The 14,560-nt window shown below is 41.1% G+C and overlaps 1 protein-coding gene across 2 annotated transcripts in view; it reads left to right on the top strand.

Moving 5' to 3' along the window:
* OXSR1 (oxidative stress responsive kinase 1) overlaps nt 1–14,560 on the top strand; it is a 94,568-nt gene that overhangs the window by 34,285 nt on the left and 45,723 nt on the right. For both annotated transcript variants that reach the window (XM_049799139.1, XM_049799138.1), the window contains exon 4: nt 9,170–9,311. In XM_049799139.1, coding sequence (XP_049655096.1) covers nt 9,170–9,311 — 142 coding nt within the window. The remainder of the gene's footprint in view (nt 1–9,169; nt 9,312–14,560) is intronic.

Below are 14,560 nucleotides of genomic sequence, written 5' to 3'. Positions count from 1 at the left end.
TTGCTAAAATAGACGAAAGGACTTTGAGAATGACCTGTCACTGCTTTTTATGCAGGAGGATACCTTGAGAGGTATTTTTGAGCTGTTTTCACTTTATACTTTTTTCATGGCTATACTTCAGAAATCTCATTTTAGATTTCATAGGCAAATTCTACACGGCAATCTTGAAGATGGGCGAAGAAACTTGTGTATTGGAGCTTTCTGACTTGAAGAGCTTTTTCATTCATTTTTAATGAGGCTATTTCCAGTTGTTTTTAGTCTGAGTGATTTATGTAACAAGAGACACTTTTAAAACTGCTTCTCATTTCTTTCAGCTTACTTATCAGTAATAAAGCGGCTAGTTTTGTGGTCATCTGTCATCCAGTGGGAAAAATAATGATCTGAGTTTCTCAACAGGAAAAACTTTTGAGCTGTTTTTACAATCCGGAAAGGAAAAAAAATTAACAGGCTGCAGCCTAGCTCTTCCATTCCATCTAACTATTCAGAGAGCGTGGACTGAGACTTGTACATCCCAGTAAGCACATATGAAAACTTTTTTGATGTCCATTCTGCATGTTGATTGTGGCTTTTGCACTTGAGACTTTCTTCTGGGTAAAAGTTCAGGATCTTTCTGCTTCTCTTCCATCAGTGTCAGTCTACGCTGGTGTGTGTTTTCAGGCTGAAACTAGTTTTAATTTCAGCCTACTTACACTGACCTTATTACTTTGATAAACAGCCCACAAGACAGACTGGTCTGTAATGCAAGCCTTGTTTTTGTTGTTGTTATTGTTGTAAGTGCAATTTAATCTATTTTCTGATTGCAGTTGTTTTGTTGAAATCTTAACCTAGTCATATATGCAAGTACTTTAGAAATGTCTCTAAGGGAAAATACTCTAAATCCATGAAGCGTTATTGTCTGATAACAGTGCCTTGCTCCTCTGAGCAGCCAGCCAGTACGCTCAAAGGTAGCTTACTTGCCTGACGGGCATTGTTGCTGAAACTGAACTATTTGTCTCTGCTTTGCAAGTACTGTCTTGGTGGAAGATACTGTTTTCCATCTTTGAAAGCCATCAGCAGCAAGGAGGTAATGTACCGGTGAGCTGTTGGGGAGTAACGCGTAAAAAGCTAATCTGCATCAGAGCCCAGTCAGACAGGCTGGTTGAAGTCACTGCCAACAGCAGTTTGCACTGGCAGATTTGACACTGAAGCAGATGTAGAGCGTAATTGTTGCTGATGGCAGAAATATGGTTGTGATGACGTTCAGCTGGTGGTGACAAGAGGTGCTGGTGTGTCCAGTTACTCTGGCACCCTCATTCGGATCTGGTGATGTGTCCCTGAGTCAGGTTTGTGAAGTATCTGCTGTTTCTATTCCCTTTGGTAGAAATTTCAGATCCTTTCCTCCAATGACGAAACCGCTTTGTAGGGATCTAAGCTTAGCAATGTCAACTTGGCACCCCAGCCTTTTGGTCCAGTGTTACTCCAAACTGAACTCCCAATGGCTATTTCTAGACAACTGCTGACCTGCTTTTTGTCCTGCTGGCATTTCCTTGTCGTGAATTTTACTCATGCCTTTTTAAAGCCATCTGAAGCCTAGTACCGCTTTCTAACTCCTGCGGCTTTGTAGTAGGAAGAGGAGCAGCTGTCCTTCTGTTCTTGTGCTTTTTCTGATTGTGACCTGTTTGCTCCTCTAAATTCCCACTGGTTTTAACAAGAGCTCTCATTTCACAGGTGACCCAAGGCCGTGGCTAACTCTAGAAAACAGTTGCTTGTATGAAACAGCTGTCTGTGGTGGCTTCCTACACCACAGAACAATTTTTACTGCCCTAGCCTACAGCAGTTGAGACCTCCAAAATATTTTTAAACTCTGTAAATCTTTTAAATATTGAATCATTTCCAGATAGGGCTCTTGGATCTTCTGCCTTCTTGAAGACTCCTAATTAAATCTAAGGAGTTTACTGTATTGAAATAGTTAAACCTTTTATTTTCCAAAATTTTTTCAGGTTATGTAATCAAGCTCTTACTTCAACCTTTGATCTTGATTATCTGATGAAGTGCTTGGCCAGCACTTCAGTCAGACCAAAAGGGAGGTATGGCAAGTCTTAGGTCTCCACCAGGGAGATAGGACATCTTGTTCTACTTCCGCCATGTTAATCTGTGATCTGGCCACTCCTAATTCAGCAATGAGTTATGATCAAAGCGTAAGCCACAGGTTCATAGAAATCCTCGTGTTTATGTTTTTTTAGGAGAGCACTATGCTGTTTGAGTACATCTGGAGTAGTTTTAATTTTATTTGTAGAGACACAATTTCAAACAGTTAAAGATAGGCTAAGTCAGAAGCAGGAGATGGTAGGGACTGTACATGATTGCAGAATGCTGAGTGCGTAGATACATTGCAACTCCCAGCTATAATAGGAAAAGCATGAAAAAAATAGTTTGTCTTCAGATTTTCTCCTATAAATGTCTCGGTCTCGACTGCAATAAGCTGTTTTGTCCCCTTTATTGTATCACCTTTCTTCCTGCCTTAATCTTGTCATATTTCTTATGCATCCATGCAAGTGCTCTAGAGGGAAGGAGACAAGAAACCGAAGTTTCCTTAACTCTCCCTGTGTACTGAGGTGGTTTATCCAGGGTTAAGAAACTTTAAAAGCAGAAACCCCAGCAATCTGCTTAGATGTCTTTTCCTCTGTTTTGTATAACTTGTTCTTTCCTTTACTTTGGTGCTCTTTTGCTGTATCTGTATTCCTCAGCCCCAGAAGTACTGAATCCAAGCAGCTGTTCCTTCTTTTGCGTTTTCTTCCTCTGTTTGTCAGAGGCTGACAAGATGCAGATTTAATTCTTGGCTCTGATGGCAAATCAGGCTCACCGAAACTGCTGGCTTCTGCTGAAATCTCTTAAAAGAAGCAGCAATGAATCCTGCCAACTCCCAGTTCTCAAAGATGCAGCATGTTCAGCATCAGTGTCCATCAGGTTTGGGACAGATCTTGATTCTCACAAAATTGTGTAGTGATCCCCAGTACTGTTTTCCAGCCTATTTATGCCAGGCCTCTAAATGGCAAATCAATGTGGGTACTGTTACCTGTGTTTTTTTTTTTTTGTTGGAAATTTAGCTAGAGTATTAAATTATCTTGTTCTGCTTGCCAGAGAAATTTTAAAGGAGTTTTCTTTGCATTTAACTTATCCTGTATCTTTGTCCTGTCACTTGGGTTATAGTATAACATGCAAGATGTGGTTCCCACAGCTACTAGCTCTGCTGTACATTTCTTTTGCCTCTGGGGGCATGTAAAATTCCAGCCATAATAGCCCTGCATTTATCTGTAATCTTGTTCTAAGCAAGCTTTCCTTTTTGCTTGGGTTTTCGTACCGTTCTCCGTGTCAGCCCTATGCTCTGAAGCATTAAGCAGCATGGCCGATGACTGTCACGTGGATACTTTCTTCCTCTCCTGAGGAGGAACATCAGAAGCAGGCTTCCTAAATGCCATTATGTGTGCTTGTTGATGTAGGTAAGGTCAAAGAAACGAGCTCTGGATTTGGAACAGGAAGCATCGATGTTTGCGGTGGCTTGCTGTTGAAACTGAATCAGTGGAACAATTAGGACTTCTTGCCCCGAGGGTGTGATTACACAAAAATTTTCTCCAGCAGCGAAACTGGTTTAAGAAGTTGCTGGCTGCTTGGTCTCCACCCTGCCTGGAAAACTGGATTACCAATTACTGCAGTGATCTCACTTACAGTATGGCTTCGTAAGCAGATGCATTGGCACAGCAGGGAAGTGGTGAACCATGGAACTCTTTTAAATCTCAGAAAACACTGGAGTAGCTCATAGTACAGGGTGTTGAAGGAGACAGTTTTACTGGGTACATGTGTGGAGTGCAAGACAGGACTATATTTACTAGGTTTTAAGATAGTCCATTGCGAATGGTCTGCCCGATATCAATATACAAACCCTGAATATCCCGTTCTTACAAATTCAGGATATTGGCCTGCCCGGAGGTTTCTTGTGTCTTCATTGCTCAGATACTGCTGTCGTGGGTGGAAATCAACTACTTGCTTCTGGAAAGTTGGAACTGGCTTCTGTGGATTGAGTCAGGCCTAATCAGATATTCTCTAGCCATGTAAAAATGGGAAAGGGGAACTGGGGGGCTTCCTGCTCTTCTCTGCTGGGGTGCAGTGGAGGGAGCAATGGGATGTCTGTTCCGTTTGTGCCAGCCAGGCAGACATCAGTCTGTTGGCTGCAGAACTGGTGTGAGCAGTAAGGACTCGAGAAAAAGTTGCTCGCTACATGCTTGTCTTTGACCCGCAGTAGTTACAGGTTGGGTTTTTTCAGGTGAGGGTAAGTCTATGTACAGCTACATCCTGGTGACTTCAGCTGTCACGAGGAGCTATTACATTAGCAGCTTTCAGAGCAGTCTAGGAATGGTGAGTTTGAGCAGAAAACCACTTAACTTCCAATTGCTGTACAGTTTGAACTGAGAGATTGTGCTTTACTAGGTAGATGTAATATGGTTTGTGATTGGTGTCAGAATATACTGAGACGCTTTAATTAATGATGAATGATAAATAATGCTAAATGCTTTATCAGATTGCATAATACCTTGTAGGCTTCCTGTTGGTGTGCTGTACAGTGTACATTTGATGGGCAGGAATTTGTTTATAGCCACGTTTTTTCCGCATCAATCTCTAAATGTCCTCTCCTTTCTTCTGTTTGGCTTTGAGATCAGTTGCTCATGACCAGACTTCTTTAAACATCCTTATTAATGACAGCATTATTTATACTTACATTTAGACTCCAGTTATGGCTCTTCTCTCTGTCTTGTCTTTTCCTGATATGCTTACCCTTCTGGGCTTAGAAGAGCTTTCCAGTCAGCCTCAGCCAAACTTAATTTGTTTTTCTCTCTCACTTAGGCAGATCCTCCTGTTCTGTGTATCTGTAGCTTCTACTCATGCATTTCTAATGAGAAAAATCAGGAGGGAACTGTTGTAATCAAACCTAGTGCCATATATAATACACACCAGAGTACTTCACAGCGTCACCTAAAATTAAAGTTTTATTCTAGGGAGGAGTCGAATGTTTTTTGAAAAAAATTTTTTAAAAGACATTGTAATGGATTTTTTTTTTCCTCTTGAAAATCTTGTAACTGTTCTCTAATATGGAGTTGGGTGCCTTATTTTCAGTGTGAACCTCATCTTCTGGCCACTAGATTATGGAAGACTTTTTGTCTTGCACAATGAGATTGAATAGTTTGCACGTGGAGCACAAATTCATATCATATTGAAACTGCATTTAAGCAGAGATCTAACTATGTTCAGATGTACTCTGACTTCCCCAGTTATTCTTAAACTGGTTTGGAAGCTGGCTCAGAAACTCGCTGTATCTGGAATCATCATGTTTTGAAACAGTATGATCAGTCTGTAAAGCACATGCTCTTGTGTAGATGGGATCTTGGTTCCAGTTCAGCTGAATTCGTTTCCAGTTAATTTCTAGCAGTTAATGTATTGCTGGGTCAGGAACAGGCCACTTTGTGCAGAACGGTCGTTTTTCCCCTTAGGCAAAGGATAGGGCTCTGATCTGCTAATCTATTATTTGAGTGTAACACAGCTGTTGTAAGTGAGAAAATTTTTCTACATCCTAAGGCAGTAGAGGTCTTACCCTAGTAAGTGTGTCACATGCTTAACTGAGAACCTTGGGAACAACTCTGCATTGAATTTATCAGGCTGATGCTGAAATCCAATCTCTATCTTCTAGCGGAAAGTGTTTTCCTCAATAGCTAAATTCCCATGACTTCTGCTTTCAAAGTAGCTTTGTGCTTAGCTGTGGGTTTCTGTTTGGGGGTCTGGGTGTTGGATCTGGGGATCTGACATGGGTTGTTCCATGTCAGGCTTTCTGAGCCAGAATGCCAGAAGACTTTGAATGCAGCACGGCGCAGTGTGTGGAAATGCAGCTCGCTTCATTCTTTGTATTCCGTGGGGCTGTGCTTTATGAAGTTGCAATTGAGTTGCGAGTCAGTACCAACTCCCAAACTTACTGATTTGTGAGGTGGAAGAAATCACTACCTTATTGTGTTGCGGTGCCAGTAGCAAAACTTCCCCCCCGCTGTGCAAACTAAGTGGGGGATGATCCAAATAACACATTCTTCAACAGGAAGGTGGCTCATGGGTTGCTTTTCTGCCTTTTCCTGAACTAAGCATTTTGCTGATAGCCTTTTTGCTGTTCTCCTTTCTGTAGAAGACTGGCAAATTCCTCCACTTCTTTGAACATCTCGATGTGAAAGTGGTTTTTAAAAGATGTGCTTAAAAAGTGCTAGGCTAGACTGGGAGCAGATATAGAATGGGTGTGAATCAGCCTTTTCACGACGAAGGCTGGCACTGTGGTTGACCTCTTGTCTGTCTAACCCCCACCCCCTTTTCTGGGTTAAATACAATCTCTTAACATGGCTAAATACAGGATTTTTTGACTGAATGAATTTGAGCACCATATGATCTGCCTCCTCATGTTCCCTGAGCCCTTTGCAGGAGAAGGGAAATGTTTGTGAACCAAGTCTGCTAACAGAGTTGTGGGTGGAAAGAGGACAAAACGAGTACGTGGAGAACCACATATTTCCACTGGACTTCTAAAACAAGTGACAGTTTGTTCTTCAGATAAAGGCACATTTGAGAGGAAAAACCTCAACAGTGAAAGTAGAGTGGTTTTTTGGTGGTTTTTTTCTTAGGTGTCACAAAAATTCTTGTCCAAAATAAGAAGCAATGAGGCTTGTAAGCACGTACTTTTCAAATATGAATCCGTGACAGGCTGAATCCCAGGTGAGTCCTCGTGACACAAAACAGAGGATCCTTTTCTCGGACTCTAGAACCTAAAGGTGAGATTTTAGTGAAGAGGACCATACTCTGATGTCTGGGGTTTTACAGTTTCATTCGGTAGAGATAATCTTGGTCCCATGCAGGAAGCCATGAATATGTCAAAACAACCTGAGTTATGACTGGGTGAAACCTTTGGCTAAGTAGCTAAGATGCGTGTCAAAACTCACAGATGAGTGTGTTTCTATGCTTGGATAGGGTAAAGGAAGGCTGAACACTGCTAAGAGTATTCTGGCATAAAATGTTGGGGGAATGTCATGCAACTTCATTTCTATTTTTCTTAATTTTCCTTGGTTTTTTTTTCTATTTTGTTACTGTCTGTGTGTGAAGATTGTGTCTTCTGCAAATAGCTTTAACCAGGCAAAGGTTTTTTGGGAAGAGGAAGGTAAGAGGAAGCTGGAGGTGCCATTCAGGGCAGCCAGGGAGCTGGTCTAATCACTTGCTGCTGACAAAAGGGGTTTCCTCCCCCATTCACAAATGTGTTCTCCCTCCTTCTTACCCTCCTTTTCCTCTTCATTGGCTCTGAAACGCATCTGTTCGGAGGTTATGCTCACTACCAACCAAACATAGCCTGCCTCTCCCTGCCCTCGTTTATTTTTTTTTGGTGGATTTAGTGGGTGGCTTGGTGTACAGTGTGAGGACTGGTGCTGGTGGGCCGGAGAAGATGGGCAGAGTGGGGCATAGTGGTTCTCCTGGCTGCAGCAAGCTGTTAGATGAACTCAGCACATACCATTTCCCACAAACCAAGGGACACCATGCACCCATGTAATTGTTTCCTGTGCAGTTTGAATTGTGCAAAACAAGCCTTTCCACATAGTGTTCTTATTCAAACCTTGCAAACCTTTTTGCTTTCACGTGAGAATCCAAAAATAAAATGTGAAGCAAAAACCTATCCGTGCAATTGTTTTGGCCTAGAAATTCAACTAGGATAGTTAATAAAATAAATTTTGAAGGGGGAAGGGTTTTTTGTCTACCTGAACCTGAAGGATGAAAAGAAGAAAAAACCTAACCCCAAAAACTCCACTGTATTTTTCTGTTTGCTTCAAAAATTTACAAGGTGGAACTTGTAATTTACCCATTGACCAAATTCATGAGAGTAGGTTTCTCAGCTTTTGCTGTTCTTCACGTACAAAAAGTTTTTTCTTACAGTTTTTGTTTGATTTGTGAGTTAGGAAGAATGAACTTTTCCAAACTTTTTAAAAACTTTTAACTCGGCTTTTCTAAACTAGCTGAGTTAGTACTGAATTATTCTTTTCCTGGAAGCTTACTGTTCAAAGACAATCAAAGCTGGAATTTGTTTTGCAGTTGTGCCTGCTTTTCTCATTCCTTAAGAACTTCCCAGTACTGTTGACATTGCTTTGTGCCCATAGCTGTATAAATCCTACTAGCTGACTATCCAGTCATTAAATCATAGAAACCCAAGTTCGAAGGGGCTAAATAGCACAGGCCTGGAAACAGGCTTAGACATCTCATACCGGAGCGATAAAAATATAGTTCTGAGAAGACTGTCTTCAGTCCAGATGCAAATATCAAGAATACATTACGCAATATGTCATGAAAACAGGACCTTGCATGGGAGGCGTGTTACTAGTCATTGATTCTGTTTATTCCTGAGCGCAATTCAAAGGTGGTTTGCTCTATAAAGCGTGGTTGGTCATGCAAGATGATGTAATTCACACCATGGTTGGGAGAGAGACTAAACGTGATGTTTCTAGGGAAGGATCTAAGCTGTTCCAGTTTTGTACACAGTGAAGAAGTGACTTGCTGTCAGAATTCAGCCTCATTTATTCGCTATTTAATTATTTCCACTTTTTTTTCTGTTAGGGCTGTGTCATCCCTTAACATATTAGATTTTTCCTGCTATTTTTCTGCACAGAGTTTGTAGGAGCTAAAAAAGGGAGTCTAATTTTATCAAGCTTGTTGCCTTCGGCTTGTGAGTCCTGGCAGCATCCTGCTTTTTCCATTTCCCCCTCCTGCCTCTCCAGTACTCAGTACTAAAACAGCTGTAGCATCGGTATCTACTTAAAAACCTTCCGAAAGTCCTGTGTATGTGTACTTTACATTTTGGCTTGTTCAAATAACTTCTCGGTTACTTGTGATCACAGGGATTTTACAGCCCACCTTGAAGATCTGCACCCGTGTAAGACTCATGTGTGAGGCATGCATCGTTGCCTCTGCTTTCCTGCAGCAAAGACTTCAGCTGCTGACTTTGATCGTGACCATTGTTGCTTCCCCTCCCAATGAATTCCTTGGACTTGTGTATTAAGTGATTATAAAGTACACTTAGCTGTGAATCAGTTCTTCTAGTTTAAACTAATGTGTTTAACTCTTTTCTTTCTAGGCTCTGTTTTGGATATTATAAAGCACATTGTGGCCAAAGGAGAACACAAGACTGGTGTCCTGGATGAAGCCTGTATAGCCACAATCCTTAAGGAGGTGCTGGAGGGGCTGGACTACCTGCATAAAAACGGACAAATCCACAGGTATTTTTCATTTTTCTCATCTTTGTCCTGAAATGTGTGTCACTGAAACAGAGTAGCTGAGCACATGCAGTCTCATCCCACAACCAGCTCTGAGAGCATGGAAGGAGGAAAGTAAAGGTGGGAGCTTAATCAAAACTCAGAATTTAAATGTCTATATAGTTGCTGCTGCTTTAGGAAATACTATGACTACACCAAGTTTGGGTAAACTTTGGGGTATTGAATGTTCTGATACAGAGAACCTCTTCCCAAATGTCAACATCCAGCTGTGAAGAATAGTTGTTGGAACTGGAAAACTTCAGCTGGTTTTGTTTCTTGCAGAGCTATAAATGACCAAAAGCACTGCATAGGAAGTGTTGAGCAATTTAATAAGGAGCCCTTCAAGCTGTTCTTGCCCCCCTTTTTTTTTTTTTTTTTTTTTTTTTTTTTTTTTTTTTTTTTTGAGGCTAGCTGCAAGATCAACATCATGAAATTTGAATTTGGGTAGTTTAATTAAAAAAAAAAAGATGGAAACAAAATTAGTGGAAAAACCTCTGTAGGCAAAACCCAGTTAACTAATGGCCTGTGATTTGATGGATCACTGAAATGTGTGGGTTTCTGTGCTGCTATGTTGTTCGGGAGATATTTTTAAATCATGTTTTCCTCTCCCGTGTTGTCAAGGTGTGGTGTAGTTCAGAAAGAGAGGATACTAAGTATGTTCTGCTGTTAAAAAGAAAGAGATTTGCAATCCTAAATATGTGCTGAAAATAGAGTATACTACTTGCGGGTAATATACATCATTCCAGCCACAGACTGCTGCTGGGAACAACAGCCTCTTCTTTCTTGGGAATTTTGTGAGCTTGGCTGTCTTCTGGTACAATGCCATTAAAAGCATTGCTGCTGCTGTGCTGGAGTAAGTTTCTGTCCTCTTATGACAGCTGCAGAAGAAGAGGTAACTCTTTTTGCCAAAATGTTATTTTTAATTAGAAAATCCAAGAAATATTTATTTCATATTTTTAGTCAAACTGACTGGCTTTCATAGGTTATTTTGGGTTAAAAAGAAAAAAATAGTTGGAAACAGTTCTGGTGGAATTCTTTTCCCTGAAAGAAGTCTCAGATTTCGGTTTCCAGTCTCCATTAAAATTCCGATTTAACAAGAATGGTTGTCTTCATTGAAGACAGTTTTGATTTCATAGCTAGTTGCTTAACTTTGTTTTTTAGAGATAAGACTTCAGGCAGCTCTGGGAATTTAGAGTAAAGTAATAGACCAACTTAACTTGCTGAGTATGTGGTAATTTTTCACCCTTGCCATAAGTCATTGACAAAACCATGTTCATCTGTGACTTGCAGTTGATTTGCTTGGCTGATTTGGTTCATCTTCTGGTCAAATGAAATGAAAATATGTATGTTAAAGCATCAGTAACCTGTTAACATTTCAGTTTTTCTGAAGATGTCACAGTGATTTCTGTATTGAAAGAGAGGTGGTTCTCCATTTGACTTGCTGTAGTGAAAAAGCAAAACTGGTAATTGTGGTAAAGATTATAGAGGATATATTCATCTGTGGGGTGTGGCTTTTTTACTTGCACTCAGCAAAAATATGATGTTCACAGAAAGTTCAAACTGCTTGGTCTGAAGAAAATGTGATTCATATTGAATCATTCGGAAGCGGACTGAACCAAACCTGCTGTGACCATTCTTGTCCTGCTCGTTGAAGCATTTTGCCCATATTTAGGGAACTTCAGCGAAGAAATCAAAGCTGTGTCATTGCTGCAGCTTAATGTTGCGGTTGTGTGTCAGCTACTTCGCATTTGTTGCATCCCTAAATTTTGGGGCTGCTCTGATAATTGTGTAATGATTTATCAGAAAAATGCATTTGGATTACCTCATTGTGTTGGGGCATGGTGGTCTGGGAAATTTGGAGAAGTGGTAATATTCACGATACAGAAAGTTGTGTAGTTTCCTACCTGCGATGCAAAGGATGGGTTTTTAACTGTTGGCAGAAAGGAAGCTTACATGCCTTTGAGGGATGAAACATGTTTCCTTAATGGAGTTAATCATGCTGTCTTGCATATTTTATCCAGATGTGTGTACACTGAGAAATACACAGTTTAATGTTGTAGTGCAGATGGGACCTTTCCTCATACATAGGAATATCTGTATGGTTTTCCCATTTTGCTTAATGCTAGGGGTCATGTTATTGGTCATGCCTGATGGGAAAGGCAGGTGGAAATCTTGCAGTTGTGCCAGAGATGCTCTGAGAGGAAGTGTTTAAAATAACTAAACTTTGGTCCCCTGGGTCATCTTAAAGTATCTGGCTCTAAAGGAAACCGCATCAGGTGATGGCTGAACTGCTGAATATAATATCTGCAATGTGGGGCAGCTGCGGTTGGGGTGAACTTCAGGCCAAAGCAAGATCAGCTGTAAAGGGTCAAAATTGAAGGGCTTGGGTTAGACCTGGAACAGCCAACCCAAAGCAAGCAGCAGTCCAGCAGAGCAAAGTGTTCAGCTGGTTACACAAAATATCCCAACTCCATTTGTATTACACCTAGGAGACAACAGTGAAGTTGGAGACACAGTATGGGTGAATGAATGTAATTAGCATATCTGAAGTTGGACGGCCAGGCTGATGGCAAAGCCTGAAGGATGAATATCTGGACCCAGATGTAATTTTGTGGGTGCTGTTGACCTGAAGCAGAGACAGCTTGCTACTGCTGTAAGTCATCAGTGAGTTCAGAGAATATACGTCTGACAGTGGAGCTGCTCGATACTTTTAAATTATGCATCATCTTAAATGGGTAAATTAAGTTAACACGTGGAAGACTGGCTTAATGAAATTCTGCTGCTGCTGAATCTTACTCTGCATAAGCCTGCCTTGAACTTAATGCCACTTCCAATTAAGGTTTGGGGAGCTGGCTTCGTGTGGAAGTGTAAATCCCTGCTTTGGACAGGAGAGTAGCTTGACAGTATTCTCTAGAGGAGATTAGAAAGCCAAATATCTAGTGGAGGCTTAAATTATAATTTTTTTTGTTTACTTTCCTAATTAACAGCCAGAGCAAGGCTGAGAGTTGAATAGATGCCATTGTTCAGCCACAAATGCTTAGGTCTTCTGCAATGTCCAAAGCGATATTTTTTTGCATTTGTCTTGCAAGGGCTGTTGGGGACAGAGTCTGAGGCCTTATGGAAAAGACAAAGGAGAAGACAGAATCAGTTTTATTTTCATGAAACACTCTATACCAAGGTAATGATTACAAATGATTTCTGTCCTCCTCCAAAATCACCACTGCCTCCTGTATCTCAGAGTTGGCAGCTCTCTGCCTTCATTGCCACGTGCCTGTCCCTGGCCGTCTCTCCTGTGGCAGTTGCCACTGTCCCCATTGCGGTTTTCTGTGTAGCATGGTGATCCCAATGACAATTTAAAATCCTAGTGATCTGGCTCATGTTAAGTGAGTTAAATACCTGGGCACCAGCCAGTGTGCTGAGGACAGAGGGCCAGACTCAGAAACCTTCAGATGAAGCTGTCCTGCAGGAATCTGCTCGGACGCATTTTTTTTTTATGGAAGTCAAGCAAGACTGACGTGCTGTGAGGGGTTGCTCCGAGGCTAATCTTGTCTGGGTGACACAAAGGGTATGTTGCACCTCTTTCCCATTTGGACTCTGATTTCTCTGTGTATTTGGGGATTAGCAGGAGTTTGATGAATGACTTGAAAATAAAACTAAAGCAAAACCAACCCACGGGGTTTTATTGCTTAAAAAGACTTCTTGGAGGGAAGTTCAAGGCTTTTTCAGGTGGTGTTCTTTATGGCAGTCTGACAAATGAATCATGCTGATTAACTGTTACAAGGTCTCTCTGTCTTTCTCCCTATTTTTATCTCTGAGCTTATCTTCTGTTCATGATTAGCTGTTGTGTAACTGAATATTTCAGTTAGTTCAGGTGAAATGATATGCTGCTCAAATATAATCAGATTCTCCTATTGCAGGATAATAAATGTGATACTCATATGCTTTTTTTGTAAAAACAAAAAAGCTTAGGAAGTGGTTTAGGGTTGTGTGCACTTGAAATATTGGTGTGGCAGTGATCCAGCTGTTAATTTGTTTGCTGCTCTACTTAGGGGGTGGGAGGTGCAATAGCATGCTTGATATGCTGAGTTAGATCAGCTTGTGCCCCTATACAGAATGTTTTGGGGGTTTTTTGGTGTCTTTTCAAAATCGGTTTTCTGAGTGTGGGGCAGCACGGTGTTGTGGCAGCTGTTTGAATGTTGCTTTGAAGACACCCTGGAAACAATATTCTTGCTGTGTTTTTATGCTACATATACTAGCTTATTTTTTTTGGACCTTAGGATGGTTTTGACACAGGATCAAAGTTTAATTGTCTGCCTCTTCTACCTATATTAAGAGAAAATAATTTCTGAAAAAAGGATGCCCCTATGTGAGCACATACACATCACCAACACTTGGTGGGGGGGGGGGGGAAGGGTTGCAGGAGTGCTCCTCCAGTAGCGAGTTTCGGATTTAAGATGAAGGAGCTGATGGATATATTTTGGCAGAACTCAGCTGTCCTGCAGGATTCAAGCTTAATTTTCATGTAGCTGATTAATGTATTGATAGCTGTGCTGGCAGCTATTGTGGTTGAACTGGATTCCAGTATGCCTCTGATTATTTTGATGACTGTAATACTGTACTTTTTTGTTTTGATGACTGAAATACTGTACTTTTTTGTTTCTGTAGCAATATTGTAGGAGAACTTCACAGCCCTCCTCTCCACAGGGCTATAATCTTGTTTTGGGGAGTGCATTTTGGAACTGAAGTTTAGTAGGGGAGGATTGAGGAATGGATAATGGGATGTGGACCCTTTAATCTCTAATTGCCAGTTTGATTTTAAGACAGGAGACTAGTAATTTGAAAGCTAGCTATTGCTCAGCTGTGGGAAGTGGAATTTTGTACTCAAGAGAAGTGTACTTTGGTCTCTTCTCCCTCATAGTACACCATGGGCACAAGTAACCTTTAGAGGTAGTTAATATAAATTTTAAAGCTTTCACTCGTAAACAGTAGCCAGAACAATAGAAATGTTACTCTTGGACGTCTTGGTGGGAAGGAAGAAAAGATGCTGCCCTAGATGGTACTGGGCAATTTGTTCCCCCAAATAAACACCTTGCTGTGCAGCACCAAGGGCACAAGGTCCAATGAATCTCCACTCTGTACGCAGCAGTCAGACTGGGGCATATTGTGGTGGCTTAGCGAACCAGCATGTTCTCCTGGTGGCTGTTTCTTCCACT

The sequence above is a fragment of the Accipiter gentilis genome, chromosome 4 (assembly GCF_929443795.1).
Source record: "Accipiter gentilis chromosome 4, bAccGen1.1, whole genome shotgun sequence".
Taxonomy (NCBI): domain Eukaryota; kingdom Metazoa; phylum Chordata; class Aves; order Accipitriformes; family Accipitridae; genus Astur; species Astur gentilis.
This window is presented reverse-complemented; position numbering and strand designations above follow the sequence as displayed.